Source organism: Panthera uncia, assembly GCF_023721935.1.
Source record: "Panthera uncia isolate 11264 chromosome B2 unlocalized genomic scaffold, Puncia_PCG_1.0 HiC_scaffold_24, whole genome shotgun sequence".
Classification (NCBI taxonomy): Eukaryota; Metazoa; Chordata; class Mammalia; order Carnivora; family Felidae; genus Panthera; species Panthera uncia.
The window spans coordinates 109272635-109286416 of record NW_026057580.1 but is presented as its reverse complement, the minus strand read 5'-3'; the positions used below and the strand labels follow the sequence as shown (position 1 = coordinate 109286416).

Here is a 13782-nt window from a genome sequence, read left to right as displayed (position 1 = left end):
AATGAAGACTTTACTTTGACTTTAAATAAAGGGCCCAAACTCCCCCTTTTATATACTTAAAAAAACCCAAAAAAACCAAACCCTTTTTCACTTGATTGATATAAGCGTTGAATCCCAGAAGGCAAGTTTCCAAGGACGCCCCATGTCACTTTTAAAAATAAGAGGGTGCGAGTTCATAGAAGAATCACAGTGAATTTAAAATTTCACATTTATGCAATATTATAGAGCCCAAAAAACTAAACGGACTCTTACTTTTCCTTGTTAAAATAAGAGTGAATAATGCGTGTCTTCATTAAAATGCTAAATCTTATGGAGGAGAACAGATATGGGACTTGCTGAAATATAGAAGGTAGGTCACAATTCATAGGGACCAGTGGTGTGGTTTCTGCTCCTTTGTAAGCTTTATTAACTAAGCCAGCTAAAGTTTTGGCATTTACTCACGATGACTAGCTTTCCCTACGTAAGATTTCTTGGACTTCTCTGCCAAGGCAAGGCGCTAGTAGGAATTGTTTTAACAGATTTCTCAGGCAACCATGCTTTAATCACAAACACATGGGCTATTTCATATTCCCTGCAGATCTATGGATACATATATGTGTTTACTTTTATACACATGGGTTTATGTGCTCGTGTGGTTTATACTGAAGCTCTAATTCTTCAGTTTTCTAATTCTGTGTGATAGTAAAATGTCGAAATTTGCTGTTTGTGCACAACTGAAGCCCACCTTCTGGATTATGTGATCTGGGAAGCTAACATTTTTGGTACAGCCCAAATGTATATTTTTCTTTTATGCCTCTTATGTCTGTGACAATAACTCGTGTGCTTTAATATCTGCAGTTCCAGGGTTGCTGTGAAAAATTCACTTCTAAATTCTCAATCAAGATTTCCTTAGAACAATAATTTACTTCCTCATGTGTCTTTACCAGCTTATCATTTGCAATGGATAGTCCTCATTTTAGATGGGACTTCCTCTTAACTCTTTTCCATTGTATTTGGCTTAACTGTTTTAAACACATTGCTGTAATTTGGGGGGTCAAATAACATGACTGCCATTGAAGTTTGATGTTACTTTGTTAGTAAATGATCCCCAGTGAAAGCAGGACCTCAGAGAAGATGCTTGAGAATGAAAATAACAACATTCCTCTAATTGAAGGCAGCTCTTCAGGACTATTTCCGCTGAAATTTTAAGCCTTCAGATTCAGAATTATTGAGGCATAAAACCTTTACATCAAATACATAAAAAATGGGTGAATACAGTTGATGTAAATAAAAAATTTAGGGTGGTGGGATTAAAAAAAAGTGTGATCTTTTAGAATTTACATTGATGCTGAGGCTCAAGAGTAAGTCACTTAAAAATTACTTTAGAGCTTAAAATATATACACATTCATATATATATATATATATATATATATATCTCCATATATAGACTAGAATCTGGAACACACTGTATATTCAAATAATATGTTTTTAAATTTTATTTTCCATATTCATATACCCAAGGAATATTTGACTGGGAAAAGAAATTGTCCTACCACATTTTACACATTCCAGAAGCTCTGTCATCACTAAGGGGGGTAGTTAGTTTCTAAATGCTAGTTAAAAAAATTTTTTTTCCCTTTTGGGGCGCAATACAAAATGGGCCCACTGTCTTTTTAAAAAATGAGATTTTTTTTATCACCTAAAATCAATCAAAAAAGAAAAAAACCCCACCAACCCTCTCACTTGCATTTTATTTGTAACAAATTGAGAGGTAAAAGTTTGACATTCAATTTAAGGGTAAGAGAAATAAAAGCGATCGTTTCAATTGAAAATTACCTTGAGTGGCTCTACCAGCGTTCTGAATCTAAGATCCAGGCCATCTCTGGCCTGGTCCTCTCTGATGCCAAACTGGGGAAGGGGTCCGGAAGGACCGTTCATCAGGCCCCGAGCAGTGGGGCTATGCAGATGTCTGTTCCCATTTGTGAAATGAGTGTATCTCTTAACCTGAGATAAGCCTAAAATAATAGTGTACTTACTTTGACCATACATATTTTACCTTTCCTTACCTTTCTTTGTTAAATGAACTTGAATTTAATTAACTTTTGTATGTCTCAATTTGTTCTCATAAAGTTAGAAAAGCTTAATGAAGACAGTGGTTTTTAATAGGATCATTTTATTTTTCATAGCTTTAAATCTTCAAAAAAGACTTAAGGATTTTCATGGCACCATAATGTAGGAAAATGCATCAGGAGGAGAAGTGGTCAGGCCTCAGGTGATGCGTCAGTTCCTGGAAGAGGCCTCCCAGGCACACAGTCTCCCTCATCTGAATCACTGTCTCCCGCTCTATTTGTCCTTGGCAGCCCTTGGTTACACGGCCTATAAAAAGCCCGTGTTTTGCATGGGATCATTTGTCTGCCCTACGTTCTCCTGACTAGACTTTATGTTCCACGAGGCAGGGTTCGAGCCGATTTTGAATCCCCAACAGCGACTGCACACTGGAGGGATCTGTAACAGGATTTCAGAGACCGGGGTGCTGAGTGAGCGTGGACACAATCTAACAAGACTGAAAGCTGAGGAGGGGTTGTGCCCATGACTGCCACATTCCATCTCTACTCCCAGCCTCAAGGTCTGTTTACTGGCCAGTTATCAAAGTTAGTCTTTGGGTGTCCGAACAGAGGAAAAGGACATAAAGGGAAACATAAGTGCTAGGAAATAAAAGAGTATATACTTTATCGTCGATTAGGCTCAACATGTACTTTTTCTGTTCACAGACACCAGCTTCGATGCAACCTTTGGATGGGTGTCATCATACGCTCTAGCCACGGACACTTGGGCAAACACACCAGCCCTGCAGAAAGGAGGAGGGTTACCTCCTCCAGGTCACTAGGAGCACCTCACATTGCTTCTGTGTTGTAAAAATGGTATTCTAGTGCCCGTAACTGTCATGGACGCAAGAGAAGGGAACGGAGATTGCCGAAAAATTACAGTAAGACATTATGGCGCCACAAATGTTTTCCTTGCATATAGTTTAATTAAGTCTATAAGTACATTTTTCCTCAAATCTCCAAGGCAGATTTACATTTCAGCAGTCTTTACCATATGCCTGGTAATCTGTGTATGTGCAAATGTTTATTTTTATTTTAGAATGTTCTGTAACAAAACAATGTTGGTCCATAGCACACTGTCAAAGCACTGAACATCTTTATTATTCAGTCCATTTCAGGCCTTCTATTAGACAGGCTTTATTAGAGACACTGGTAGGAGCAATTTTAAGGGCAAACTGAAGTTGTGTCTCAGAAAGAACAGTTAAATATTCCTAAATCGTATATATCAGCAGTGATTTGACAGCACAGATACTCTCTGGTCATTCCTTCCAATTGCATTTGGTTCCCTTCTTAAATTAGCATCTCATCCAAGACAGGCGCCATTTTTTCCATACAGAGCCGTCATCTGAATCCTTCTACCTGGGACCACAGCTTCCCCGGTCCTTCTCTACCACTGGAGCTGGACATTTGCTTGCCCGTTCTTAAACATACAATGGTTATGGTACAGGAAGAGATAACGGATGTGGGAATGTTTAGAAAAAAGGAGTATGCAACCTTATGTCTAATTATATTATACTCAGGAAATGAAGTCAACACTTCAGTTTGTTTTTTTCTTATATTTAAGTGGAAAGTGAGGTTTTGGTAATAGTTTCTTTCCTCTGGGACTCATTGGGTGGAGATCACCTGACTAGTCAAAGTATCATAAATATCTCACTCCATCTTTATAAGCCAGAGTCAGTAAAGTGGCATTTTAAACGTATAATATATAATATCGTCTATCAGTAGTCTTTGTTTTTCACAAATTATTATTCTTGATTATTATCTTAAGGTTTTAACGATTATGATTTTCGGCCTCTAAAATGTTTCCCTCCGAGCCAACATAATACATGTTTTTGAAAAGTTTTCATCTGAGTTCTACCTGCTAACCTGAGAGTATGCCGATTCAAAAATGCTCTTCTTGTGATGAAGACAAAACACAACACAACACCAGGGGAGATTGTGGGGAAAACCCCCGGAACGTCGGCTGCCTTCTGAGACTCAAAGCCAATGACACAAAGCCATCAAGATGCGGGAGTTGCCCTCCCCCTTCCTGTTAGTTCTGCAAACCCGCCCGAGAGCATTTTTCATTTCATCTCCGTTGCTGCAAAAGCAAAACATGTCTACAGAGAAGGTAACAGCGAATATTGCCCTTTCTTCCTCTGAAAAGGAAAATGCTGGTTATACTAGAGCTCCACATGAATTTTACAAACATTTACTGGAACCACCAACCCTTCAAACCTTCACTTCTATCTGTTTAAACCAGTGAATGGATAATTAATAGCAGCCTCCTTTTGGGGTTTTGACTAGATTGCCAGATTCTGCACATAGAGACTTCTTCCCTCCAACTCGCTTTTCCTGAGCTGTACTCTTCAATACGTCGTCTTAACAAAAATTAGCGTGTTAATTAAGCCTTCTTGGCAAGTAATTGCATGTTAAGGCTTTTTTTTTTTAAAACAGATCTTTTGATTCCCTATATGAATGTAAAATAAAGGTTACTACAGTGCCATTTTATTCTTTTTTTTTTTTTTTAATGGCACAGAATTAATTTCTTCAGTAGGAAAATAAAGACCGGGCTCTATGGACAGAAGAACATTAAGACTAAAAAAATTCCCTTATATGCACATCACCATTTTTGTTTTCTCTATATCATAAGGAAATCAACACTTAATTTCAAGATTATCAGCAGTCTTGAGCAGGATGTAATTTTTCTATCTCCACTCATTCTAATGCAGGTACATAATATTATTCTAAAAGTAGCCTTCCAAATATTCACTTGCAGGAACATTTCTACAGCTTTGCTGTTAATTTCTGACAGGTGGAATGAAACAAAGTAGGGCTGATATTGTGTTAACCCGTGCCCGGAGCGTCACATCTCTATTTTCAGGTAGGCAGTTTTGAAATAAGATGTTTCAGATACAACAGCCCATGAAAGATTTAGGCCAAAGGCCAAACTTGTCATTTACTCCTTGGCTGCTATTAGTTTCCATGTAAATGGAGAAGTAACTCATTTTAAAGATCTTCTGTAAGTGCACAACGGATCAGACATTTAAACAAAGTCACTGGGTGAAGGAGTTTGGACCCGGTAACACAATCACATGCTTCATATCGAGGTGCTTCTTTATAACAGCGGTTTCATTACCAGAAATCAACTTCTACGATTTGCACAAACTTTACTCATTTTGTTACTGCTACAATCACAAAGCAAACCCTTTCATGGATAAATCACGAAGAAAAAGTCTTATAAAACAAATCAATCAGCAAGCATTCAAGTAGAATTACTTAATTATCAAAAAACCCCCAAAAAACAAAAACAAAAACAAAAAAAACCGAAAACCACAAAAAACCAGAGCCACTTACAGGGCTTGATGGAGTCTTTGGCCAGCCTGGGCTGCTAATGCTATCACTTTCATCTCCATGAAATGAGGAGATGCTAGCAGAGCTGGGGGACATTGGGGAAGGGACTGGCAGGTTGCCGGGGGTTGGGGGCTGAGATATACCCTGAGAGCTGTAGCTATCCTGTGGTAGAGGAATAAAAAAAAAAAAAAATGACAAAGGTAGGGCAAACTTTATTTAAAATAACAAAAAGCACATCCAGTTTAACAGACTGATTTTTATATATAATGGATATATATAAAGACATGTACGAACAAACACACAAAGACACACACGTATAAAGGTATTAGAACAACATTCTTAATTAGTAGAATTTGGTCAGTTCGCTGGATGCCGGAGAAGGCCACTAAGCCACCATGCTTACTTCAAGCTGACACGGAATGCTAAGCATGGGTTACCCCTTATGAAAGAAAGAAAGGAAAAAAAAAAAAAGCTGTTCACCTTATTTATCAAATAAGGCAGGAAAGCAAAATATTAAGTATGTTGTTGCTGCTGAGGCGGCCAAAACAGGAAGCTATAAACTGAAGGCAGAGAAAATGGCTGCAAGTGTCAAAACCAGGCAAGGCCCCTTACTTGTCCCCACCCCCAAAGCGTTTCTCTCAGGTGGGTCTCGTCCCGCCTCCCCTCTCCCACAGCCAGGAGTTAAATGCCGTAAGAACTAGTAACTTTCAGATCCACACCATGAAGGGGGGTGGGGAAAGGAAAGAAAACTACAAACGTGGTGCACAAAATGGAGGCATGCAGAAGAGAAGAAAATGGCGACGAAAAGTGTAGGCCAACATCGTGACTACAGAACAACATGGCAGCTTCAGCGAGGCAGACCCCACACCGCGTGCAGAGGAGAAAGGAAATACCTTCGACTTGCTCTCGGGCTGTGGAGTGCCTTCTTCTTTACCGTCTGCTTTGAGAGGCAGGGGCAATTTGGATTCGCCAGGAGACATCATATCTGCAAGACCCATAGATGCTAATCGAAAACAGGAGAAAGAGTTTAGGATTATACATGTGATTCGTCAGGCTGGGCTCCTGCTAACACAAGTTACTGAGTGATGCGTGGGGCACTTGCATTTCCCTTGAAGGAAGAAAAGAAAAAAGAAATCGTAACTCAGAGCACGCTCGTTTCTGACATCTAGACAGCACGATATTCTGGTGGTCCTTTTTTAACTTAAAAAGAAAAAACACAAATGCAATCATTTATTCAACACCCCACCGCTGAAAGTCAACTCGTATCAACGTTATCTTCTCAAAATGATTACAGAGTTATTTAATGGAGTAGGTGACAAGTGGGAAGAAGTCCAATGTTTAAACTGCTCATCGGGTGTTGAAAGGAAAGAGTGGATGTGTGTATTTTCTACCTGGTGATTAGAGGATGTTGTGCTTTCTTAATTTCCTAAGTTTACATAGTCTATAGTTGGCAAATTCATTGGACATTTTATATGGTTTCATTTGAAAATCTTATCTATTCCATGTGGCCTGGTCTGCAACGATGGAAAACAATCGTAACAAATGACTTCAAAAACAATAATCAAAAGTTCTTTTCGAAGGAAAGGATTTCTAATTAGTTTGCAGTGGGGCTGCTTTTCTTTCAGTCTGGGACCGTACGTGCACTTATCAATCCCCAGCAGCAGCTCAAATGCCCAGCAGCCCAAGAGTGAACTCTATGCTCCCTGGCAAAACTCACTCTCCATCTCTAGGCTCAGAAATTCTACCAAGTTCATCCAGGCTTTAGATTGAAAGGTTCTCCGAAGAACAACTGATTTAGACGCATTTATTACCCATACGAAAAGACATTTTCAAGCTAAAAATATGGGTTCAGATTTCTTTTTAAAGGAAGCACAAGGCTACAGTAGGGAATCAGTGTAGACGTCCAGGGAATAACAGCTGAATTTCTACAGAACCCCACGGTGAAAACCATCTGCACAACACTGGGCTGGGAGTGCGACACAAACAGATGTGTGAGGAGAGTTGGAAACAGACAAGGGCGAGTGGAGACAATTATGAGCCTTGTAAATGAGTGAAAGCCAGAAAACATTCCTATTTCAAAATAAAGTAAACCTGAGGTTTTATGAACAGGACCCATTCTACATTCTGCAAACGGAAGGCAGTGCACATGTTGCATAAAGGGCCAAAAAAAAAAAAAAAAAAAAAAAAAGAAGCGTTAAAAAAGGCTCTACAGATTGCCCACTACAAAATGATTATTGCACATATTCATGTATTACTATGTTTTAGAAAATAATTAGTTTTAATTACAGCAGAGAGAGAGTGAGCAGGGCTCTGGCGAATTAGCTGGCAAGCTTTGTGGTGCTAATTTGCTAATATCGTTAGCATCTCTGCAGGTTGAGACCAGAGGTCCTGCCAAAAAAGCCGACCCCGCCACGTGCCCGTGAGCACGGCGGCGCGCCCACGGATGCCCCGGGAAGCGCCCGTCTTCTCCGCGGGCGCACTGGCTTGTGCTCCCGAGCCCATTTGCAGCCAGTCAGCCCTTGAAGTCATCACCACACACACAAATCATAATTGGGATGTTTTTCTTTCTTTCTTTCTTTCTTTCTTTCCTTTTTTTTTTTTTCCAAATTACTTTCAATACTTAGACTTTAAGAACTGGAACAAAAAGCTTTTTCAAGGGATGCAGCTGCAGAGAAAAATCTATTGGGATCAGCTAAAAATGCTGTTATTTTTGTGAATGTGTGAAACCTCAGAAAAGCAGCTGAGAGAGATTACACCAGACCGCCTTGCTCCGAGCTGTGGGCTGCTTTCGTGCAGTTTTCTCTCTGGGGTCTAGCGCTGTAGGAATTAGTAAATCTGTACATTAAGAAACACTCTTTTTAGAAGAACAGAATGGAAGAGCAGGAGGCGTGCGGAAAGAGGAGCTTCTTTATGAAAGTCCACACGTCCTTGCTACTTATTCAGAGTGGGTTCCAAGGAACGACAGCCACACCATCCCGGGAAGGTGGCAAAGTCACGGACACGCGGCTCCAGTTAAGGCCTGTATCTTCAAAGGTTCTAACGGATAGTTCTGTTAGTATTTGTAATAAATTATGCCTAAATATTACTGTTGAAAGACAGAAAACAGTAATATTCTTCTTCGTGCATGGGATGTGTTAACATACACAAAACATTTTTTTTAAGCCTAAAGAAGTGGGACGATATGTATTATCATAATTAATGATAATAATTAACACTGATTTAAAAATCAGACTCGGGGTGCCTGGGTGGCTCGGTCAGCTAAGCGTCCGACTCTTTTTGTTTTTAATGTATTTTTTTAATGTTTATTTGCTTTTGGGAGAGAGACAGAGCGCAAGCAGGGGAGGGGCAGAGACAGAGGGAGACAACAGAATCCGAAGCAGGCTCCGGGCTCTGAGCTGTCAGCACAGAGCCCGATGTGGGGCTCGAACTCACTGACCGTGAGACCATGACCTGAGTCGCATGTTTAACCACTTAACTGACAGACCCGCCCAGGCGCCCCAAGCGTCTGACTCTTGATTTCGGCTCAGGTCATGATCTCATGGTTGGCTGGTGGGATCAAGCCCTGCGTAGGGGCTCTGTGCTTAACAGCGGGGAGCCTGCTTGGGATTCCTTTTCTCTCTCTCTGCCCCTGCCCCCTGCACGTGCACACACGCTCTCTCTCTCAAAAACAAATATTTAAAAAAATATTAAAAAAATAACAATCAGACTTAGATGAATTTAAGCATATCTGTTGGTTTGAAATTCCCTAAATTTCTTCATTCTCTGTTATATATTCTTAAATGGGCATTTAGGGTATGCAAATGTAAAACCTGTCAAAAGTTACATTGTGTTATTATTCTGAGAGACAAATAAGGAGAGGGTTTAGAGTAACAGTTTTATTTAGTCCTCCTGCCTTACATTGCAAATTTTATTTTAGTAAATGGATCATAGGGTCTTTCCTTACTGTGGCTTTTACTGTTCCTTTTGTTGAAATGCTTACTTTTTGACTTCTTACCAGAATTCTCAATGAATCACTGCAAAGAGCTATACGCCTCCCAGGGCGATGACACTCCAGGGGCACTATTTTCTTCTCCTTTCCCAGAAGAGAAAGACCACCACTATTGTAAGGATGTGTTAAATCAAGCCCTGTTCTTTCTCCCATTGACATCAGTAATCCAGTATGTAAAGTTCAGGCATAAAAAGGGGCAGTAAAGGGTCCGTGACTGCAGAAGAGCCGTGTGAGCACCGTAAATACATTGCGAGCACTAGCCTCTGGCTTCACCACCGAAATTTAAGAGCTAGAATGATTTCTTAAAGTAAGTGCGGGTCAAGGTCCTGAGGCAGTCATTCCACCCTGGATTTAATATATTCAAAAGGAACACGAAGAACATATGGTGTGAGCAAAACTGAACTCAAACATTCATTCTTACTCTCTCGGCTTCCTTCACTTAGTCTCCCTACAAGGCGACAAAATCACTCCCAGAAGATGGGGAAATGGGACCAGAAACACACACACGGCTTGTTCTTTTCATGGTAAACAATACACCATGCCCCACAAAATATTTTATTCCTTGTTTCTGAAAGCACTGAAGGGCCTACCTGCGTGTGTACGTCTGTAGATATTCAGGACCATTTTCACACGTGGCTAATATATAAAGACCGCCGTTAACATAACACATACAGAGGATGTGAGAAAAGCTCAGGAGAAACCCTTCTCTCTGACTGGATCGGCGAGGCCTTGAGGAAATCTGCGGACACCCGTCTATGCCGATGTGCCTCCACGGGGGCAGTGTATGTGAGGTGCACACCCCCAGCATTTCCATCTGCGGCCTCTCTCCATCCCAGCCAGCCCAAGGAAACACGCGACCGGAGCAAAACCAGTATGCTCGCTACGTGGCACTGCTTCAAGGAAAGCAGCTCCTGTCTGCAGTGAGCTAGAGCGATGCTCTCAAGAAAGCCCCAGCTGCATGTGAAGTCCAGAACCACCAACGAACTTGGCATAATCCCGGGGTGCATTTTTTCCCCACTCGAAGAGATATGGTTTTCATAATTTAATATACCTTTTACATCTTTGGGGGTGGGGTGGGGAGGGAGGACAGCAATTCACCTAAAATCACTAACTTCGTGCAAGCAAGCAAACAAAAAACCCGACAATCTTTATAAACTACTTAGACAATCGACAGCCAGCAATGGTGTGAAATACCCCAAACTTCTTTAGTGAAGGACCCTAACGTCTCGAGACAGAAAACACCTATCCATCTGGTAGATTTATATTCTAGGCAGAGTTTTATAATTTTTCTTTTAAATTTCAAAACAGCAAATTATCTGGTAAACAGCCAATGCCACACAAAGCTGGCAGCAGTTTAGCGGAGAGATTGCTGAGCAAAATACCCCTAAATTGGTGGTTCGTAAGCTTTAGCACGCACATGTGAGAACCACCTGCGGAGTCTGTTGGGAATCCAGACTCCCGGACCATCCTCAGAAATTCCGATTGGGCTGCCGCAATCTGTAGTTTTAACAAACATTCCAGGTGATAGGTGGTTCCTGACTTTTGGGAACGCTGAAAGAGGCTGTCGATACCGTGCTAGTGAGCTTGCCTCTTTTTCCTTGGGAGGGCTAACGGAGCTAGTGTGCCCCATCCTGGTAGGACGGCGATAGGATATCGCATTTGGTACTGAGCAGCGCTAGGTGGGCAGGAAGATCTGGAATCTGACGGGGCTCTTGTACAATAGGAAGGCCTGAGAACAGCAGTGTGTGGCTGTTCATCTGCTATCTGTAGGTTATACTGATGGAAATGTCCTACATTCTGCAGAGCGACTTCCAGGGAGGCAAACTTAGAACGACAGATGGTACATACATTTTCTGGAATTTAGATGTCTTCTTTAAGATGATGGCTTATACAAAGACAAGTATATGACTAATGAATATTATAAAATGAGACACAAGTATAATATAACCAGTAACGCAAGTATCATATAAAAGGGTGTATTTAACAAGGCTATACGTGATTTATAATTTTGCCCATAGCATTACATAATTCTAATCTTTTAATGTGAATAGTTTTTTTTTTTAAAGCTCTTTTAGAGGGAACAAATCCCCCCACTGCTTACCACCCCACCTCCCCTGCATTTTAAAATGAAGAAATAGTTGTCACATTCATACTCACACTGACTCCATTTGAATAATTACTTGCTCACTGGAGCCTGTAACAATTTGTCACTACACAGGGAGACTGTTTTTGGCCCTGTACACTGTCTACAGCACAACGGTTCGAACTGCGCAAAGAGGGTGCTGGAACGTCTGCCGCGTAAGCTGCTAACGGAAACTCAGCCAGTCCCACGCCCAGCCCTGGACACTGTGGGCGTCATCTTCACTTTCTCCGAAAGGGTCCTTTGGTAGAGGAAATGCTTTGCCGTTATCACCGGCAATTGATATGCACGAGCCCAGACCAAGTAGGGTGATGTGATGCTGATCACAGCCTTTCTTTGGCCCAACTCTAGGAAAGTCAAGAGTCCACCTTCCGACCAAAACCCGTCAGGAGCCACTCGGTAACGTTCTGGGTTCCCCTGTCGTTCCCGTTTCCCTCAGAGATTGTAACACAGTGAGAGCGGACTGACGTGTGCCTATCAACAGATACGCAGTAGAGGCTAAATCATCCCTATTCCTTGGATGTGCTAGATGACTACTTTCTATCAGGCTGCATTGGACTTAACCGAGCTGGAAAAAAAAAAATCACATAAATGTGTAGAGGAAAATTTGATAAATACTTAAATTATTAAAAATTCAATATCTCCAAATATACCATGTGATACAAAACTACTACTTAGCCCATACAAAAGTGTGTGAGGATAAACGGCCTTTTGTCGAACAGTTTTCCTCTGAATTATCTGAATAATAATAATAAATAGAAACCCTCTCTGTGAATCTCCATTAAATTGGCTATTCCTTAGGAACACATAAATCTTCTTAGGCAGGGCACCGTGCCATCTGTTTGTGGTTGGTTATTTTTGTGGCTCTGGGGTCCAAAGGAAAAGGGGAAAAATGAGTATTGCTAATAGTAGGTGAAAATTTATTGTGTAGTTTCAATGCTCTGAAGTAATTTTATTTCAGCAAGCCAGACAAAACACATAATGTCATAACCCAAATACGCTGTTACCTGGGACAGTGCTGAGAAGGGAAGGGGAAGCTTCTGGCTGACAGACTGTTCAAGAGCCTTCCCCTTTCATCTCGAATGTAAAAACATCCCCCTCGCTGGGATGAATGACCGATATCAGGAAGGGCTGTTCTGTTTATTTAAAAACCTTCATTTTCTCCACTAGTTTCTCTTTTTTCCCCCTCTTCCGCATGCTTTTAAAGAGACGTAATCAGGGAATGGCCCTATTAAATTAGACCTGAGAAGCCAACCCCTCAGAAGCTTGGCCGGGATGCCAGCCCAGCCTCTAGCTGTCCGTTCAGATGGACAAAGAAACAATAGCTCCTGGGGTGGCCTTTCAAAGATGGACAGGTCAGCAAGGTGGCAAAAGGCAGAGGAGATGAAAAAAGGTCGTAAGAGAAAGCCAAGCCTCTAACTCCACAGTGCTTTTCGAATGCATCATAAAACAGTGCGGGACACACATGACTGGCTACACAAAGCTCTGTGTTGACCAAAGGAGAGAATGCGACCCGAACAGTGGTCACCACTCTAATCGGTGCTAGAAAGGAACAGGTCAATTGCGATCCACAGCGTTTCCTCACGTAAAGAGTAGCGCTCACTGCTGGGTAGTTGGGGCTTGAGGAGGTGATTCAGGGTCTAAGCAATCCAAGGACACAGACGATTTGCCCAGGTTTAGACATTTTCGATACTTCCACAAACTGAGAGAAGACTCTTACTGCACCAATCAGATGGGATTTGGTAAGAACGCAGTTGTTGGCATCACAGAGTGGGTTGAAACGATTAAACGTGACAGAAAATTTAAAACGGCGCATTAAAGAAAATTGTATACGATTCCTCAATGGAGACAATCTGCAAATAGCACTTAAGGAACAACTATCTCCACATATACATTTCAAGGTGAAAAAATACTTCAAACCCCCTTGTTCTGCGCCTGAAATATGATTTTTAAGTGTTCAGCATCGTCACTACCGAACGGAAGATCCATTCTGTCATTGGGACCTCTTAATGCTTTGAATGATACCCAAAGACAAAAAGAACATAGTGTATGCAGTGAGCAAGCAACCCCAGCGACACTTAAGAATACGTCCACACGTTGCAAAAACAGAGCGCGGAAAAAGAATTTACATAAAATGTAATGTGACCCTCAACTCTTAACAGTAGTTACATAGGTTGAGCAAGTTTCCAGGCACAGAAAAGTGGACTTTTCCCCCCTTTTCACCCAATGATTCCAT

At 41.3% G+C, this 13782-nt stretch overlaps 1 protein-coding gene across 7 annotated transcripts in view; it reads right to left on the bottom strand.

Annotated features, from left to right (window-relative positions):
- Positions 1 to 13782, bottom strand: part of ARID1B (AT-rich interaction domain 1B) — a 443672-nt gene that overhangs the window by 27710 nt on the left and 402180 nt on the right. For 4 of the 7 annotated variants that reach the window (XM_049653111.1, XM_049653112.1, XM_049653108.1 and 1 more), the window contains 2 exons: positions 6312 to 6421; positions 5422 to 5580 (listed from right to left, as the gene is read on the bottom strand). In XM_049653111.1, the coding sequence (XP_049509068.1) occupies positions 5422 to 5580; positions 6312 to 6421 (269 nt within the window). The remainder of the gene's footprint in view (positions 1 to 5421; positions 5581 to 6311; positions 6422 to 13782) is intronic. The other 3 variants (XM_049653113.1, XM_049653109.1, XM_049653107.1) reach the window with 2 other exon arrangements.